This window comes from Melitaea cinxia, chromosome 1 (assembly GCF_905220565.1).
Source record: "Melitaea cinxia chromosome 1, ilMelCinx1.1, whole genome shotgun sequence".
Classification (NCBI taxonomy): Eukaryota; Metazoa; Arthropoda; class Insecta; order Lepidoptera; family Nymphalidae; genus Melitaea; species Melitaea cinxia.
This window is the reverse complement of record NC_059394.1, coordinates 18,510,623-18,531,244: the sequence shown is the minus strand read 5'-3', so window position 1 is coordinate 18,531,244 and position 20,622 is coordinate 18,510,623. Positions and strand designations below refer to the sequence as shown.

At 35.8% G+C, this 20,622-nt stretch overlaps 1 protein-coding gene across 1 annotated transcript in view; it reads right to left on the bottom strand.

The window, feature by feature from the left end:
- LOC123658262 (neuroglian) overlaps nucleotides 1-20,622 on the bottom strand; it is a 69,610-nt gene that overhangs the window by 11,751 nt on the left and 37,237 nt on the right. The window contains exons 5-10 of the mRNA XM_045593701.1: nucleotides 19,153-19,343; nucleotides 12,298-12,573; nucleotides 6,879-7,020; nucleotides 5,243-5,370; nucleotides 4,609-4,890; nucleotides 3,889-4,256 (exon numbers count right to left, since the gene is read on the bottom strand). Coding sequence (XP_045449657.1) covers nucleotides 3,889-4,256; nucleotides 4,609-4,890; nucleotides 5,243-5,370; nucleotides 6,879-7,020; nucleotides 12,298-12,573; nucleotides 19,153-19,343 — 1,387 coding nt within the window. The remainder of the gene's footprint in view (nucleotides 1-3,888; nucleotides 4,257-4,608; nucleotides 4,891-5,242; nucleotides 5,371-6,878; nucleotides 7,021-12,297; nucleotides 12,574-19,152; nucleotides 19,344-20,622) is intronic.

The following is a 20,622-nucleotide window of genomic DNA, read 5'->3' as shown; positions in this document are numbered from 1 at the left end:
TATTTACTGGCAGTGTGATAAAATATTTATTGTTATATTATCATATTTTTATAATATATTTTGTATTGCAGGCAAACTTAGGAATATTAACTATATTGTATTTAGGTTCTATGTTTTCTTAAATCAGCTGCGATTAAATATTTACTATTTATGTTTTTGTTTGAGATTTGCGGGTAGGCGGCATTATTATGTTATTAAATACGTTTTATATACTCGGTTTAACAATGGATAAATATGTGTTATCAGTATTTTATCAGAACTGTCGTGGCTTGAAAACAAAACTTAATACTATTTATATGAATATTCTCTCTCATAATTACGATGTCATTGTTCTTACTGAAACATGGTTAAATAGTAATATATGCGATAGTGAATTTATTGATGCTCGTTATAACGTATTCCGCTGCGACCGGGACCGCGACGGTTGCGGACGACGTGACGGGGGCGGTGTGCTGGTAGCTGTTCGCATCGGCATGGGCGCGCGGCCATTTACCCCAACGAGCCGCGTCAAGTCAAGCAACTTAGAGACTTCATTGGGGTCCTCATCGCCTTTTGTTGATAGTCTTTTTATTGAACTACACACGCGTAACTATTGCTGTGTAATCAGTGCTAGTTATATACCGCCTAATGTACCCTCTCATATTTATAAACAGCATCTGGAAGATTTGGAGTCCGTGTTTCAGTTTGGTGATATTGACAGATTTATTGTATTGGGTGACTATAATTTACCTAGAATGGAATGGCGGGACACTGGAAAATATTTAACACCCATATTATGTAATAATTATAATTCATCGTGCATGTACCTGTATCATTTTATTAACTGTTTTACTGTTTTCCAAATGAATAAATTCAAAAATAACAATAACCGCATACTTGACTTGTTTATTACTGACATAAGTGATTGTGAATCATATGCTGCTCCCGTCCCACTGGTACCTCCTGATAAAAACCATCCGCCCTTTTACGTGCTTGTCCCTATAAGTAGTAATTTTATATCTACTCCTAATAAACCTAGGATTGAGTATAACTTTCACAAGGCTAATTTTATTGCTATATCTGAGGCACTTGACGAGATTGATTGGGCATTAATATTTCACGGTAAAAAAACTCAGCACGCTACCTCGGCATTCTATGAAGTTATTTATAATATTATTAAGAAGTATGTCCCTACAAAATTAGTTAAGACCACTAAGTTTCCCATTTGGTTTAATTCAGCGTTGATTCATATATTTAGGAATAAAAATAGAGCCTGGGTAAAGTGGAAAACTTACAAAAATCCGTCTGACTATGAAGAATTTGCTGTGTACAGGGATAGATTTAGAAGCATATCAAAGAGTAGCTATAAACTTTATATGAAGGAAGTGGAGGAAAAAGTAAATAAAAATATTAATTATTTCTGGAAATATATCTATAATAAAAATAAGAACCACAACTCTCCAAGTACATTTCATTATAATGGTATTACAGCAAGTAGTCCAGATAGCATAAGCCAGTTATACTCCCAGCATTTCAGATCAGTTTTTGGACCAAATAATGTTCCATGTGACTTCGATGTAAATAATATTTCTGACGTTAATGTAAATTCAGATCTTAATTTAACAGATTTATATACATCCGAAACCGATATCTTGACTGCATTGCGAGCCTTGGATGTCACTAAAAGTTCTGGTCTGGATAATCTACCTCCTATTCTACTTAGGTCCTGTGCTTCCGTCTTGTACCGCCCGATACATCATTTGTTCAATTTAAGCCTAAGTGAAGGCGTTTTCCCAACAATTTGGAAGTCCGCTAGAATCACACCAGTCTTTAAATGTGGCGATAGGTCAAATGTTGAGAACTATCGACCAATATCAATTCTGCCGGCCCTGTCAAAGCTCTTTGAGAAACTTGTTCATAATGCCATATACCCTTCGCTGCACAACATAATAATTCCTGAACAGCATGGCTTCGTTAACCGTCGTTCAACCAACACGAATTTGTTAGTTTATACAACATACTTATTTAAAAGCATTGATGAAAATAAACAGACCGACTGTGTTTACACAGATTTTAGGAAGGCCTTTGACAGAGTTGATCATAAAATCCTTTTAGAAAAGCTGGCATTCAATGGCATTCGTGGTAATTTATGGCGCTGGTTTAAGTCTTACATAACTAATAGGACTCAAAAAGTTGCTTTCAATGGTGGTGAGTCAGAATTTATTTTGATAACGTCTGGTGTTCCTCAGGGCTCGATAATGGGTCCCTTACTCTTCCTACTATTTGTTAATGACATAAAATACTGTTTTGAGTTTTGTAATATCTTACTATATGCAGACGACTTAAAAATTTACCATACTATAGACAGTTTTAATGATCACGTCAAATTTCAAGCAGATCTTAATAGATTTTCTACTTACTGTATAAACAACAAAATGGAACTTAGTATAAGCAAGTGTAAGCACATCACTTTCACGAAAAAGAAATATGTTAGTCGCTTTCAATATGAGTTATGCAATGTACAATTAGATTCTGTTAAATCCATCAGAGATCTTGGAGTCTTGATGGATTGTAAGCTACATTTTGATATGCATATTGAAAATATTAGAAGTAAAGCTTTCAAAATGTTCGGTTTTGTTATGCGAGCATCCATTAATTTTAAACAGACATCCTCTTATATTACTCTATATAATGCTCTGGTCCGCTCTCAGGTCGAATATGCTGTGCTTGTGTGGAACCCGTTATACAAAAAATATACTGCGATACTCGAAAACATTCAAGCGAAATTCTTAAAGAGTATGCATTACAGGTGTTGTCTGTGTCGAATGCCGTATGATCAGTTGCTTAAGAAGTATAAGCTCATTACCCTAGAAGCTAGACGTAGTCAACTTGAAGCTATGTTTGTGTATGATTTGTGTCACAATAGATACGATTGTCCTGGTCTTGTGAACCAAGTATGTTATGGAGTGCCGAATAGAACCCACTGTCGCAATATTATTAAAATGTTTGCCACATCTCGCTGCCGTACAAACGCTGGTAGACGATCTCCACTGCATCGAATGCTTAGTTCTTATAACGATCTGTTTAACACAATCGATATTGCTGTGACGAGTCCCCGCACTTATAAAAAACTTGTATTGCAATGTTTAAATTAATTGGATTTACCTTGTAATTATAGCTGTTTGTCTTGTAACTGTGATCGACTTATTTTGTAATATTTGAGGTAATCCGTGGTAAACGGTGTTGGTATTACGATAAGTACTTTTTGTATATATACTGATGTTGTTGATACCCATTGTAATACTGTTTGTTTTCCCAAATAAAAAGAAAAAAAAAAAAAAAAAAAAAAAAAAATAATGAAAATAATGAAAATAATGAACCTTTTTTATATATTTTTATGCAAAATTTTAATAAAATGCACTCCATATAAACTATAAGTGTACGAAGTTTCACACTCCTCCGTTCCCGCAATTTTCGTAAAAAGGGGTACAAAGTTTTTGCTTCTAGATTACAAGAAATTATTTTGCATATCGTATGAAAGACAACATCTCGAAAAAAACATTCAAGTCAAGGAAGAATTTTTGTAATGTATAGTCGGCGACCCGCAATGAATCAGCTGTGGTACGCTGTAGGAAACTAACAAAACGATTTTGTGAAGGTTGATTTTTATTCGATACTAGCTGACCCGGCGAACTTCGTATCGCCAAACAGTCGATTCTTTAATTTTATTAATTTTTTTTTTTTAGAATTTTTCTCTCCGTAAGAACCATCCTCGTACGTACGGAATATTTTAAAAAAAGAATTAGCGAAATCGGTCCAACCGTTCTCGAGTTTTGCGCTTAGCAACACATTCAGCGACTCATTTTTATATTACAGATTTAAATCGAGCGATCAAGACAGTCCACTCACCGACCAGGAGATGACCATGTTGTTAGGGCTGGTGCCCTCGCCCTCGACGCGGTCGGGGTTCTTGTAGGGCACGTCGGGGCGCGTGGAACAAACGTCCGAGTGCGCGGAGGGCGCCGAGGGCCCGATCTTGTTCCAGGCCACCACTCGGAACGTATAGTTAGCCCACGGACTGAGCTCCACTACCCACGATGTGTCGATAGCCGGGACGCTATCGCTGGCCACGTCCCACGTATCGGGTGTGAAGCTGGTGTTGTACTGTATGGAGAAGCGAAGTATGGGCGCACGGTTGTCGCCCATGGAGTGCCATTTGAGCTTCGCTAACTTCTCGTGGCATTCTATGCCGTCCAGCGCCGGTGGGTTGGGTTTGTCTGGGGGGCAGAATAGTTAGTTTGAAAAGGGAAGGTTGTAGCAAAATCAATATAGGGTTGTTTTCGATTGTGACTTAGCAGATTCCGATACTTTGTTTTTTTTGTAACATTCGATTTAGCTTTGATAAAACTGGGATGTATGCGTGTTCACGTTGTGACATCCTTTTTTTAACACAAATTTGGAGGTAGATATGAATATAATTTAAACGCAAATTTGGACCAACTGTACCGAAAAATTTTGCCAGCAAAAAAGTTGGTATATGTAATAATAAAACAGGGGAACAAAATACCCTGAGCCCACCCACCCTGGGGTGGGTTGGCTCGGGGGGGGGGGGGACCAAAAAAAACCCACCCTGGACGGTGAGCGTGGCCTGCGCGCGCGCCTCGTCGATGGGCGTGCGCGCGATGCACGTGTACTCGCCGGAGTCCAGCTCCGTGGTGTCGGAGATGAGCAGCGAGTAGTCGTTGGTCATGCGGAAGCGCGGCTGGTTCTCCAGGTCGATGGGCTGGCCGTCGCTGAGCCACACGATCTCCAGCCGCAGCGAGTCGTCGGCGTGCGCGTTGCAGCGGAACGTGGCCGGCGAGCCCGCGGCCACCTCGTAGTTGTCCGGCTTGTCCGTGATCACTGTACGTTCTGGGGGGTAGAGGTATGTTTAGCGGATATGTTCCCTACTATGAGTAACGGTCGCAAACGGGACCGACGGCTTCACGTGCACTCCGAGACACGGTATTGAGACCCACAAGGACAGACATCCAAACCAAAAATAAACATTTGTACAAATCAAATATCAATCCCGAGCGGGAATCGAACCCGCAAACCGTGGGTGTTTTATGCGACTACTAGCACCACTATACCAGAACGGTTGTTAAAGTTATGGTTTAATAACTTTGATGCAGTGGTTCAGAAAACGGAAAACCTGATACAGATCATCATAACTAAATATTCAGTAACATAAAAACCGAATCGGTTATCAAAATGTACAAACTTTTAACAACAAGCGACCCAAAAGCAGATTTCTCTCCAAACTTGTTCTTAGCGTAGCACTGGTAGGTGCCGACGTCGGTGTACGACACGTCTCTGATGACGAGATCGCCTTCCGACGTTATGTTGTATCTGACGAGCGAAAAAATTTCTATGTTAATATAAATAGCTTTCTGGATGTAAAAATTCAAGATGGAAAATTAATATGTAAAATTTTGTTAAAAAAACATTTAGAAACAAAAGTTTGAGGCAATATTTATTTATGAAAAATTAATCAAAAATTCTGTTTCACAACAGTTTTGGTTTCAATTGTTGTCACATGTACACATATACGACGTTAAGTTCAACTAATTTTAATAAGTACGCATGAATTGATAAATGTCACAATATATCAAAAGATTGAAAAGCATTTTAATTTGAACTAAAATAATAATAATAATAATAATAATAATAATAATAATAATAATGCCTTGGCGAGAAAGTATATAAGTAAAATAAGACTAGCTAATATAAAAGCTAAAAGATTTCTTGGCACGAGAATCTATTCCTACCAAAGTTGTTTAAATCAAAAGTTAAAATATCTTTTACTGTACTAAAAATATTCCGCCCAGCTATTAAAGCTATTTAAAGCCGACGTTTACAAATCTTGAGAAAAACAAACCCCGCAAAACGTTTCAATTTAACTAATCCTATCATCTATAATGAAAATGTCGACATTTACATTATTATAAATGCAGAATACAATGAATTGAAATAAAATCCATCTAATTTGGGTAAGATTAAGGTATTTCATAGAAAACAATTTTTCATTTAATATAACTCAATTGAGAGAGCGAAGTACGAAAATATTTAACGTTTATCGAGTTAGTGCGCGGGCGGTAAGGAAACGTGGAGGCAATTATTGTAATGATCTAAAACGTAAGGATGTTATTCGGTGGCCTAGACTAGATTCGTTCATTGACGTTATGAGGCACACTTGAGATATGTTGCTTATAAACACTTTGAATTAATTGAGTTTTGTTTGGGTTGATCTTTCAAAACAGTTTAGAAAAACGGAATCCGGTCTGGTTGGATAGTCCAGGAAGTTGTCTAAATGGTCATAAATTTTCAAGGGCCACGTTTGGTTTCAATTTATTTTAGTTTGGCGAAAATGACAATTCTTAGTAATGACTGAAAGTGGTATTTCGTGAGACATCAACGTCATTCAAACACTGCAACCCTGTTATACGAGGATATAATCATGGACAACAATTTCAATAAAAATTACAGATACAAGATCAAAAATTTCGATCTAGCGGGTACATCGTTCCATAGCTTAATTGGCTAGGGCGCCGACACGGTCAGTCAGAGACGCGGGTTCGTACCCCGCTGAAACGGTCAATTTTTGATATGATATTCAAAAAATGTTTAGAATTCCTAATGTGTGGGTAACACAAAAAAAAATCGTAGATATTCAAAAAATGTTTACAAGATCAAACTTTGTCCAACTTACAATCATTAGACCATTAAGGAGTATAACACACTACGGTCTACACATTAATATCATTTTTACTCTAAACGGTATTTGTTTATTGATAATTATATTAGATCTTTCTCTCTCTTTCTCTTTTCTTAACGTAGAGTGAGACAACGATACTCACTTGCCACCAGTGACGTCCACATCGTCCCTCATCCACTTGACGATTGGCTTGGGCGCTCCAAAGACGCGACACTTGAGAACTGCTTCAGATCCATCTACTTTGGTGAGATTCTCTGGACCCTCCTTGATTTCCGGTGGGATAGCTAGAAAGAGAATTTTATATAATGAGTAAAATGTATATATGTATATACCGTCGATAAGAATTAAGAATTCATTTGGGATGACATTTTTAGACGCAAAATCACGTATGAATTTTAATATTGGACATCACCAAGGAACACATCTGAATTTTAGGTATATATATATTCCTTATTGCGCTTAAAAAAAAACATAATTACAAGTCATTTTTACAAATTATGTTGGCAAGGGCGAACTTATCTCTGTAAGAGATCTCTACCAGTACCCATGGTGGTGAGAGATGATGTAACCGCGAGACTCATAAGCGCAATTGTCATAAAGTGAAAAAAAAAACCTGAACAAAGGGTGGTATTTTTCTCTTTAAGGTTTAAGTGAAAGCCACTAATAAATATTTTAAAGCTAAGTTCCCAACGTTTCAGTAAAATATTGAGTGTGTGTGTGTGTGTGTGGGGGTCTTCCTGACAGGCCCGAGGGTCTGTCCGGGTACCAAATATTGATACAATGGGGTACAAAACATTGATACAATGAAGTTTTAAGTTTAACATAACGCCAGCTAAACACACTTCTGAAAATCGCACACGTTTCTACCGCCAACTACAGTACTACTAAACCTATAATTATTCAGTAGCTATATATAATTATTATATATTCTTGGGGGTCAATACTTAACCTACGTATTGTAGGTGATGTGATCTTATCACATAGATGGCATCGTTCATTATAATTATACTTCTCAAGATTGACAACTGTGTAACAATTAAAAGCGAGGACGAATTTATTTATTGCCTCCAAGATGATCACATTCATTCAATCAAAAAAATCGTTATTAAAGCAGAAGCGTGACGTAAAAACTTATGAGTGATACGATCTATTTATAGATTAAAACCTACTTGTTTATATAGACGCCCTACGGTTCAAAATTAACAAAAATTTTCTGGAATATTTAGACATCATTTTTTATTGAATTGATCAATCGTATTTATTATTAAGGCGTTATTAAACGAAAACAATTTTATTTATGTTAATACTTGTTTTGACCTAAATTTTTATTAATAATTCCTAATAACTGTCGCGTCGCATCCGCCGCAGTCGTAGATTGCGTCGTGGGCGTGCGAGCATTCGTTTAGCGACCTGCGCGGATGTTGTTTATACTATCATCTCCTCTTAAATATAGGCTTATTTTGATGCCTGATATATATGTCTTATAAAGATAGCAAACAGGCGTATATTAAGCGGTACCCTAGCATATGGACGCCTGCAAAACTAGGCGCATTGCCCACCATCGACCTATCGTCGACCATCCCCACGAGTTCTGGGCACCTCACTCATCACAGTGACACAACACTACTAAGGAACTGTTATTGAGCCGTCGTCTTCATAGGATATGGGAAAATATTCACTATTCTGTCTGTTCCGGCTAATCTCTGAAACGGGTGGACCGATTTTGACGGGATTTTCACTGGCAGATAGCTGATGTAATAAGACGTAACTTAGGGTACTTTTATTTTAGAAAGTTATTTATTTTGTAACTCTGCGAACTTAACAATAACTGTTTTTAATTCCACGCAGACGAAGTCGCAGGCACAGCTAGTTAACAAATAAAAATAACCTCACTTTTTGGCAATAAAATTAAAAATTTACTGTCAAATATCAATAGTAACTGGTAGTGGAAATAGTATAATACTTATGTAACCGTGAAAACGAATCGATAACCAAACACAACATAGGTGCGAAGGGTGATTGAACTTCGGGCAAAAAAAAAATACGCCCCGGGGTGTTGCCGCATTTCGGGGGTAGCAGATGATTCACACTCGGGTATCGAACACACCACGTAAGCAGCTGTAAGGTTTTTATACGCTTGAGAAACTGCGCTAAAAGATCTGTTATTTATATCTTTTGGGATAAATCTCTATTATGCTGTCAGTTGTCGTTTTGGTACTTTTTTTTTTATATAAGTATAATATTTATTTGTTCTTGTAATACAAAAAACATAAATATGAATAGTTATTGTTGCTAAGGACCAAAATTGGATCGTATATTTTTTTTAGTTTTCTGATTCTTTATAGAAGATTCTTATGGAAGAAAATTGCGCGGAAAAATGGCAAATTTCAGAAAACTTAACGATTGTATCCTTTTAATTAATAATTCCGTTTTTGAAGTAAAACTTCTTTACTCACGCTTGACTTGGGGAGTAAGCTGATGAATGCGTGACGAGAGCGTTACGAAAACTGTGACCGGGTGAAACGAACGGAGCAAGAGAGAGAAGTGTGAGCATACATTTTCTTTCTCTCTTTCTCTCATAGTTATTATAGTTATGTTTCGTATATCTAAGACAGTGCAGACCTATTACTTAAGTCGTGTGGTCTTTTTCTTTTGGAATTGACTAAACTACATTATCACAGAATAAGGATTTTTACCGTACTGTGTGGCTACGGTACTCAAGAATATAGCCACCCCCTCTCTTCCCGTGGGTGTCGTAAGAGGCGACTACGGGATAACACAGTTCCGCTACCACCTTCCTTAAAAACCCGACTGGTGGCGGGATAGCCATCCAACTGCTGGCTTTGAAATACACAGGCCGAAGACGGGCATCAGCCGTTTCGGTGTGACAAAGCTAGCCCTGCGGTCACCAACCCCGCCTGCCCAGCGTGGTGACTATGGGCAAAACACATGAGTTCACGTTATTTTTGGCGTAAACTTGTGGAGGCCTATGTCCAGCAGTGGACTGTATAGGCTGTAATGATGATTATGAAGGATTTTTATTTCGTAGCGACAATATCTAACTGACGAAGAGTTATAAACCTTCATTATAATACTCAAATTAATTGATTTAAACAAGGACGTCACTTGACATTTTAACCGGAAATTAATTTTCAATTCAACCTATATTCGTTTTCACTTTGAAACAGTAGACTGTATTACATGAAATAGTTATTCCACATTTTACAATTATAATATTACGATGTTTATATTAAAGGTTTTATGAGTCAAATTAACGACTCATCAATTATGACTTCCCTTGTTACTAATGATAGAATATTTATGTGTCACGGACGAAAATCTCGCGAACACTCGACTGGGTGATGTCAGAGTTATATTTTAACGTCATTTCTATAAGATTTGAAATACTATGACGTTATTTTATTCTAGGCTTAATATAATATACAATAGCTTTATATTTCGACGAATTAATTTTATTGAAACAATTGAATCATGCGTTCAGATACTAATTTACTTAGAACACATTAAAAGTATTGTAATGGTTATTCAGTGTGTAATTTGGGATATGAGCGCTTCACTCAACGGCCCCTAGTAAAATTTACTCCTGTGTCCGGGGTCCAGAAACACACACAGTACACAAGCACAAACGCCCAGACCACGACAAACATCTAAACGGCCAATTCAGATGTTTATCGTTAGCGGGGCTCGAACCCGCGACCAACAGCACAACAACCAGTGCTGTGACCGCTGTGCCAACGTGTCCTTAACAACTAATTTATACTAGTACCTATTAAAAGCCTATGTGAGTACTAATAATCTTAATTATATATATATAAATTACGGGTCAAGTTGTTTGTCCGCGATGGACTCCTAAGCTACTTTTACTGATTTTAATCAAATTTGAAAGATAGGCTACATTTTATTTCGATATAAATTATTATATTAAAAAAGCTAGTATTCTATAAATTGTTTTATTTTCCTTGCCTTAATAAATTAATCATATTAATTTATACAGATAGAAAAAAAAAAACAAAAGCAGATAAGCCAGAGTCTGACTCATGATCTTGGGGAGCGGTAAAAATCCTATGTATACTATCGATCTGGGCGGTTTTATTCGGGATTTCCTTCTTACACATTTTGCCAAACTGAAATGATTATTTATTTAGCTTGTTACGTCTAGTAGGTAGTATAAGATTAAGATTCATCCGGGTAGGTAGGTAGTATGAGAAACTTGCGCAAAAGCTAAGGTCAGTCAAAATTTCTTTTGGTCATATGGGTAAATATAGAACAGTTTCAAGACCCTGGCAAGTAATCTCGCTGGATCTAATGGGTCCTTTTCCAAAGACTAAAAAGTTTAATACCATGCTATTAGTTATAACATGTTTGGTTAGTAAATTTAAGTTATTGTTCCCTTTGAGAAGAGGTAAAGCTGACAAAATTTGTGAGATTATAGAAAATCAATTCTTACTTTTTTGGATACCTCAGGCAGTAATATGAGACAATGGTAAACAGGTTGAATCACAATTATTTAAAGAGCTTATTCAGAATTGCAATTGTAAAATATGTTATACTCCAAACTATCACCCAATATGGTAACCCTACAGAGCGCGGTAATCGAGTATTTGGTACTATGATATCTTCCTATATTAATTCAATAATTGTGTTTGCTCGCAAACAAAAAAAAAACTGACTTCAATTACATCGACAAGTAATACAACGTAGATCGACGAAAAAATAGTCAAGCAACTACGCGTTATCAAAGATTACTCAAAAAGCAATTGTCATATCTCGATAAAATTTATATGTGACCACATGATAAACATCAGCTTTCGATTAAATTAAAAATTATCAAAATCGGTACACCCAGTAAAAAGTTATTACGGATTTTCGAGAGTTTCCCTCGATTTCTCTGGGATCCCTTCATCAGATCCTGGTTTCCTTATCACGGTACCAAACTAGGGATATCCCTTTTCCAACAAAAAAGAATTATTAAAATCGGTACATCCAGTAGAAAGTTATGCGGTATAATAGAACGTAGGTCGACGAAAAAAGCGTCAAGTAAAAACGCATTATTAGATATAACTCGAAAAGTTGTTGTTAGATCTCAAATAAATTTAAATGGGACCAATTGGCACACACCACCTTTCGATTAAAACAAAATTTGTCGAAATCGGTCTATCCGGTCAAAAGTTCTGATGTAACATACATTAAAAAAAAAAATACAGTCGAATTGAGAACCTCCTCCTTTTTTGGAAGTTGGTTAAAAAATATAATGAATGGGACGCTCACTTTCAGATATTTGCACGTGCAATACGGACATCAGTCGACGGACAGTCAGGTCACGACGGAATAAAGCTTTTAGATAAATTATTTATTTTTTATTTTATTATGATTTGGCGTTGAAAAATACCTACAACCCTACTACCCCCTCAAATTTCAACCTTCTACCACCACCAGTACCAGCTAGTATATATAAATATTATTTCATGGGAGTATCAGTATCATAGAAATGGAGATTGTTAGATCTATGATATAAAATCGTAATAATTTGCTGCACTTACATTGTACATTAATGTAGACATCCTTATACACGTATCCATTCGAATTGGTCGCGTTACAGCCGTAGTTGCCGGTGTCCTTCTTGACTAGGTCCGTTATGATAATCGAGTTCGATGTGACTTGACGTCGCGGGTTAGGCTCCGCTTGTTCTATGGGCTTGCCGTTGTGAACCCACGATATCTGAGGGTCTGGAGTACCGCCCGCGCGGCAGTTGATCACTGCAGTCTCGCCTTCCGCCAGGTTTTGGAACTGGGGCTCCTCGATGAAGAATGGTGCGGCTGTGGGGAATAAAATTGATGTTAATTTTAAATAATGATATACATATAGTCGAAGAGTTTGTTTGTTTATTTTTTTAATCGTTATTGTTGTAACCTAACCTAATCCAACCATTATTGAGAAAGCTTTAGGCTATATAAGATGATACTATGACCAACACAAGTGTCAAGATAAAATATATAAAAAAAAACAGAGTAGAGCAGTTTAAAAATATACCCAGTCAATAATAATAACAAAAAAAAAAAACAACCTAACCCAACGAACTAATTATCTAATTACACGATAACAATTGCCTTGTAATGTATCTGAGCATTGCGTATTTATCAGATTTCCTGAAATCCACAATATTCAAAATGTGGAGGCAATGTGATAAGGAAGTCCGAATTATAATTATATGTTCGTCCTAAGTATTACTTATAAAATAAATGCTATTATTACTTGGTTCATAACATCTATAAGAAATAATGTTATACAAAAGTATATATATTAGCCGTGCGTGTCATTTGAAATTTTAAGTATTTTATGACCGGACAGTTTTGATATGCTAATAGGATATATGCAGTAAGAATAGTTAATTTATCTGAGTAAAAATACAAATAATCACTATTGATGCTTTTTTTTTTGATATATTTGAAATGTTAATTTTGATAATCCATGGCTTACTTGCCGTGAAATAATAACTATATTTGATATAAAAATGATTTAATTGATGGATATTATTGTCGCCATTGGGGACAAGTGTTTATATCGATACCTCGGGGCTCAAAGGGCGTAAGCACCAAAACTCGATTTTACAGGAGAGCCAAAAAACTAAAAAAAAAAAATTTCGACATAACTTTCTCGATTATTGTCCTAAATAAACCATTCTAGGACCAAAAGTTTTATTTTTTTTTGATGCAGAACTTTGTATAATTATATTTCAAATAAATTTAAAAGTAACAAAAATAGCTTGTCTATACGCCTCAGAAAATCGAATGAATGGGGCGTTTACGCCCGAAAAATCAATGGATATTTAATTAGTGATGGTTGTAACCGTATATAAGTGTATAATCTATGGTTGTAACGGTCAATTTTCTCACTATTTCTATCAGTTTGTAGACAGCTGCTTTGTTTTCTTCATTTAGGTAATCGATTTAAGTGCAATTTTTATGAACTTTATTAACTTTTGTATATAATTATGTACTTTATTAACATTTTTATAGATTTTATTACCATTTATCGACTCAGATAACTAATTAATTATACAAATACCTAATTATTGATTTTATCTATACTTAATAGACTAACCTATCTAAAACCTATTCCAAAACTCATTTATTATAAAAAAAAATGATAAATAAAATTCACTTGTTATTGAAAATATTGTTTATTAAACAAAGTAAGAAAAAGACTCTTATTTTTATATAATTTCAGTTGTAACGAAACATCTTATTAACGTAAAGCAGAATGAACGATTAAAACTAAATTGTACTGAAATGGCAAGTACTTAGGTATCGCTACAAAATTTTGCGCTAATGTCTAATCTTCTGTTTAAAATGTATAGAAAATACAAGGAACTCTTGAGATCAATTATATATTATTTATGAAGTCTTTTGGTAAAAGTTATTAGGTAATCTTAAGTATTCCTACCTACTAAAACAGCAGACTCATTAAAATTTGACCATCCTCGAATAACGAATGTTTGACAAACATATTTATTATAAACAAATAATCTGTGAGGCTAATAAAACAACTGCTACTATTAAAAATCTATCTTACAATGAGAAAAATAAGTGCATAAACAAAATAAATTTCTGAATAGGATTCAGGGACAATGATAAATTCGATAATTTTTACGTCACCTGCGTTACATATTATTTAAACAATATAGTCAATAATAGACTATGGAACCATTAACATTACACATACATTTAATAAAATGACCAAAACTTAGGTACCTGCACTTACAAAACTAGAAATATTAAATTTGGTTAAAAATATTATCACACTATAACGTTTAACTTAAACATTAATGACCCTTAATCAAGAAATCACAATCACAAGCAAAGCTCTCGCAATCACATAATATATAGGTAGATATGGTTGACCAATTAAGGGATAATTGTTAGACGTATGTGTCATTTTATTTTAGAGTACATAAATGTTTAAGGGTGTATCTGGTAAGTTGATTCTTTAGAAATGGTTATGTTCGGGCTTAAGCACCACGTAAAAATATTCGTATCATCTACGGTGTCGTTTACTCCCATCACGTTTATGATTATTAAAAATGATTGCTGTTACGACACAAAAACTGAAAAAATATATTTTATTTTCTACAAAAAATAGGTCACTTTTTGGCAAATAGGAAGACTTTAAATATACAGATCGATAGAGGAGAAAAAAATAAGTAGGGCTGCATTAAAAAGTCAATTTCGCCAAAATGGCGGTTACGCCCTTTGAGCCCCGAGGTATCGATATGTGCAGATATGCAATAAAAGATTTCGTGAAAAGCTTTGTCCGACAAATTTCGTTTCCATTAGAATTTAAAACCCTTAACCTTATTAAGTTAATAACTTTTTCTCATGTGGATAATTTTGAGTGGAATGTACAGTAAAGTGTACAAGAGCCACAGACAAAAATTCGTATATAATAACAACCGGGACCTTAGACGGTCATACTAGTGCTCGTCAAGCTCTCCCTTATAGTCTTCGACAGTGAACGAAACGATATCGCGATTTAATGTACGCGTAGCGCCATCTAGTATACGAAAGTCGAAATTGTGCGCCACTTCTTATTACCATTTAAAAGCAGATGCTTCGACAGAACTTGTTCTGGTAAAATTTTAATAGTTTATTGTTAGTTCGTACAAAATTCTCATCAGGAAAAAATCTTTTAATATATTATTCTGAAGTCAAAATTTTATTTGTCAGCGACTTTTGAATTTTAGTGATCGTCCTTTAAAAAAAAAACTTATAAATCTACAAACATTTTGAAAAAATAGTTTTAACTAATACTAACTAAATAAAATCAAACAATTTTTTTTTTAAATATTACACCAGTAAAATTTCAAAACTACTTTTATTACGAGAATCTACGACCACATTTCAAATTAGCTACGACATTTAAATGTTTTCCACAGCATTAACTTTAGAGACTGTTACACGTAATTTATAATCCCCTGCCGGAGGGTAGACGTATATCAAATGAGATTGCACTTGAGGGGAAAACCTTAACACACCTTTATAAATACCACCGTTTTTTATTTTACCATCATTTGCGAAAAACGTTTTCCGCGTTTCGGGCGTTTCCCTTTGTTTATACCTTTCAAGACTCAACTGTTTAAATACTATTGAAAATGCTCCCTTCGTGAAAAAAATATCGCGTGTTTGCGTTGTATACAATATCCGTATCACCTTAACGTTGGAGACATTTTTTTTTCGTTAATTATTTTTTTCCCCTTCTGTAAACATTGCTTTAAAAATATCAAGTGGATAAAGCTCTTACGAGTAGACACGATTTTCGAGTACGTAAATATGACAAATCATTCACTTAGCTACTTGAGTATATTATACGTATTTTGTATTAGTTGGAGTTGCCTTTAAGTTGTCGGTTTTTTTTTCGTTTTTTTTTTCAATTTTGGAATCAAGACTACGTTTAACAATTGCATTTTCTAGTAGACTTCAGTCTTTGTTAAAACAAATTTATATTAATCGACCCGTTAGTGCATTTGGCAACTACCCTAACATATTTAGTGAGTTTTTACATCAAATTTAGGCATTTAAATTGTCTTTAACATATCTATTGACATTGATTTCAGTGTAGATTGACACTAACAATAAAAACTTTCATTTCATCATTACCGGAATTTTTTTACCGGATTTCATTACCAGAATATTACCGGAAATTTTGGACACCAAAAGTTTCTAACAATTCTTTAAACCTAAATAACTTCACACTTCATTACGAACAATGGGTAACATTTTAAACAAGCCCTAATTTCTACATTACATCAAGTTTCATGTTGCATTCAATCAAGAGTTTGTATCGAGCAAGTGAGTAATCCCGTTGTTTACATCGAACGCATAACACTTATATGTAATCCGTCAACTGTCGCGTGCAGCGGCGAGTTATTCGCGTGACACAATTACTCCAGCGTGGTGGCGCGTAACTAAACACTTTGTGTAACGAGATTAGCTCGTTTACTTGCCACTTGGAACCTCAACCCGCTCTCGAACCGGTCATGAATCAAATGGAATTTCAATCAAACGGTGCATCGCCAAGTTCAAGGAAGGAATTCGATAGGCATTGTTTAAATGCATTGTGATTTCCATTCATTGAACAAAACTGATAGCCGTAAATGAAAATTCAAACTGACTTCAAACTATAATCACTCCGGAAATTACATGCGTCGGTACCCAACTTAATCGTAATTAAGAAACACCGATGCCTAATTTCGACATTGATAACGATTAATATAAATTCTTTTCGAATATTCAAAGCTTATTAGATGATAAAACACGGCCGACACGCCGTAACTTCATTTGCACGTACGCAGTTCACTGCGGTCGTTTGTCCGAAATATTCCGCCCTTATAAGGACAGCGCTCGCCTCAATTGGGCGTAGAGTCGCACTTCCGGAACATCGTTACAAGAAAATTATGTCGAAGGCGTTCACGACTTAGAAACGGAGCAATTTTATCATCAAAACGGTTTATGAATGAGCGACTTTTTATATATAATTCTATTCACGCTGAGAACAATCTATTCATAACGTGATTACATTTATACATATAATAAAATGGTAGGAAAGTCAAAACTGTACATTGAATATTTTTTTTTAAAGAATACTTGGGGTGTAATCTACAATTGATACCGAAACCAAAAATATAGTTTTTAGAATTTTTGTCTGTTTGTTTGTGTGTATGTCCGGGATAAACTCAAAAAGTACTGTATGGATTTACTTCAAATTTGGCACGAATATTATTAAGAAGTCGGCTCAACATATAGGCTACATATTATCACGTTATCACCTACGGGAAACGAGCAGTGAACCTTTATTTCTTCAACGCATTCTGTAACAGCGTGTAATCTAACGACGCATATTTGAATGTTGTTATTATGTTAATAACCATGCTATAAGCTAGCCTCCCACTATAAATAAAGACATTCTGTAGTATTTTTAGTATCAGCATTGCACCCGTGCGAAGCCGGGGCGGGCCGCTAGTATTTAGTAAAAGCATTGCATCCGTGCGAAGCCGGGGCGGGTCACTAGTAACTAATAAATTTACTGGTAAATATTATTTTGCTTAGTATAGGTACTTTCATTAATTTTGTTTGATATGTAGGCGCATATTTTTTATTTCTTGTATTACATACTTAAATATTATTTTACGAATTTCTACTCGCTCGGGTCGCTATTAGAAAATAATATCAAAGTATTTAAGAAATGTACACGAGCAAAAACAACCTTTCATTCGTGCTTTGGGTATAATCAGACTATATTATGATTCTATAAATAGGCGAGTCGGTAACGATGTTTCAAGTACACGCTCCGGTCGTCAGCTGGCGACATGAAAGCAACGCGAAATACATATCTCGGGTTGCGAGTTTTTGTAAGGAAAAAAGGGTGAGGGCACTCGTTCAGGCTCGTTTGGGCTCGGAAGTTTTCCTCGTAGCTGGAGAACGTTTTTTTTTTTTTTTTAAATAAAACCTCTTTAGGCACATTTGACTTGGAGAGTAAGTTAATGAATACGTGACGAGAGCGTTACGAAAACTGTGACCAGACGAGGCGAACGGGGCAAGAATGCGAGTAAACATTTTCTCTATTTTTCTCACAGCTCGTTTCGTATATCTAAGACAAGGTGCAGGACTATTGTGCAGGTCTAGTGCTAAAGGAGTTTTACTACAGTCGTGTGGTCTAAAGCACACTCGTTTTCTTAGACTCTGAAATATTGCTGTTGTTGCTGGTGAACGATTTCGTATGCCGTCTGTATCGTGTTTATTTTTGCATCGTGTGTTTCATTTAAGAGAACGTTTAAACAACAACACGATAAGCACAAGTGCCGACATAAAAATTCCAATGTATTTTTATTTTTTTTTTGTTTACATAGGCTATTTGTAGCTATATTATATCTTTTGTATTAATTCAAACCTATCCACTTTCTTGTCATATTATAGGGCAGGAATTATCCACGATTCATTCTCAAAATTTGATCTCACGATTGTCTAAACAGCGGATATATTCTACTATGAGTAACGATCGCTATCAGGTGTACATGATAAAAACCGGGACCGACGGCTTAACGTGCTCTCCGAGGCACGGTGGGGAGACCCACAAGGACTGCACAAACACCCAGACCACGGCAAACACCTGTATGGCCAATACAAATGTTTGTTATGTGCGGGGATCGAACCCGCAAACGCCAAGGCAACAGGTACAATCAATGGCTGTAACCGTTGCGCCAACGCGGCGTCAGAAAAACTATAATTTTAACAATATTAATAATTTCCAATTTTGTCCGGTGTTTCACAACATTGTATACACATGTAAGTACCAAAAAAAATAATATCTTAAAAAAATCCGCAGATTTAAGGCCAACTCACCCTCAACATTGAGCTGGATGGAGTACGTCTGAGCCGTTCCCACGCCGTTGCTGACTTCACAAGTATAAGTTCCCTGGTCTTCGTAGCCCGCGCGCTTGATAACCAGCGTCTTACCGTAGTTGTCTTGAGTGATACGCTGAGATGACATCATCGCCCGTCCGTCTTTCTTCCACACGACTTGAGGCAACGGCCTGAGGGTTTACATAGTAAATAAATAAAATGCCTTAGGTTCAATGCTCCCCACTACGATTTACTCGTGTCGGGGGAGGGGGCGAAAACGTACAATACGCAAGCTTAAACGCCCAGACCACGACAAACATCTGTATAGCAAATACAAATCGACACCAGCAATTTATACTAAGCTAACTCTTAAAAGTGAACTTTACAATACAGGCTTATAAAAGGGAAAAACGTGATACCTTTTATATTAATTAAGAAACCTTTTTGAAATTTGGTATCTTTAATAATTAATTTTATTCACTGCAATTTCACATTTTTTTTATCTATAATATATATAAAAGCGAAAGGTCACTCACTCATCACGAAATCTCCGAAACTATAACACCTACAAACTTGAAATTTGGCAAGTAGGTTCCTTATAAGACGTAAGCATCCGCTAAGAACGGATTTTACGAAACTCGCCCCCTAAGGGGGTAAAACGGGGGGTGGAAGTTTGTATGAAAGTCCTATGTTTTTGAAGTTAGAACCTTGAAATTTAAAATGTAAGGTCTATAGATGGTGAAAAGGTGTCCAAATAACATATCTTTAGAAATCAACCCCCTTTTGGGGTTAAAACGGGGGATAGTACGCTGACTCACTCATCGCGAAATCTCCGAAACTATAATAGCTACAAACTTGAAATTTAGCAGGTAGGCTCCTTATAGGTTGTAGACATTCGATAAGAACGGATTTTATGAAACTCGATCCCTAAGGGGGTAAAACGGGGGTTGGAAGTTTGTGTGAAAGTCCCATATTTTTGAAGTAAGAGACTTCAAATTTAAAATGTATGCCTTATAGATAATGAGAAGGTGTCCAAATAATGTGTCTTTAGAAATCAACTCCCTTTTGGGGTTAAAACGGGGGATGGTAGGTTTACTCGCTCATCACGAAATCTCCGAAACTATAACACCTACAAACTTGAAATTTGGCAGATAGGCTCCTTTTAGGGCTTAAACATTCGCTAATAATGAGTTTTACGAAATTCGACCTCTAAGGGGGTAAAACGGGGGTTGGAAGTTTGTATGAAAGTCCTATGTTTTTGAAGTAAGAGACTTGAAATTTAAAACGTACTTTCTTTAGATAGTGAGAAGGTGTCCAAATAATGTATCTTTAGAAATCAACTCCTTCTTGGGGTTAAAACGGGGAATGGTAGGTTGACTCTCTCATTACAAAATCTTCGAAACTATAACAGCTACAAACTTGAAATTTGGCAAGTAGGTTCCTTATAGGGCGTAAATATTCGCTAAGAGT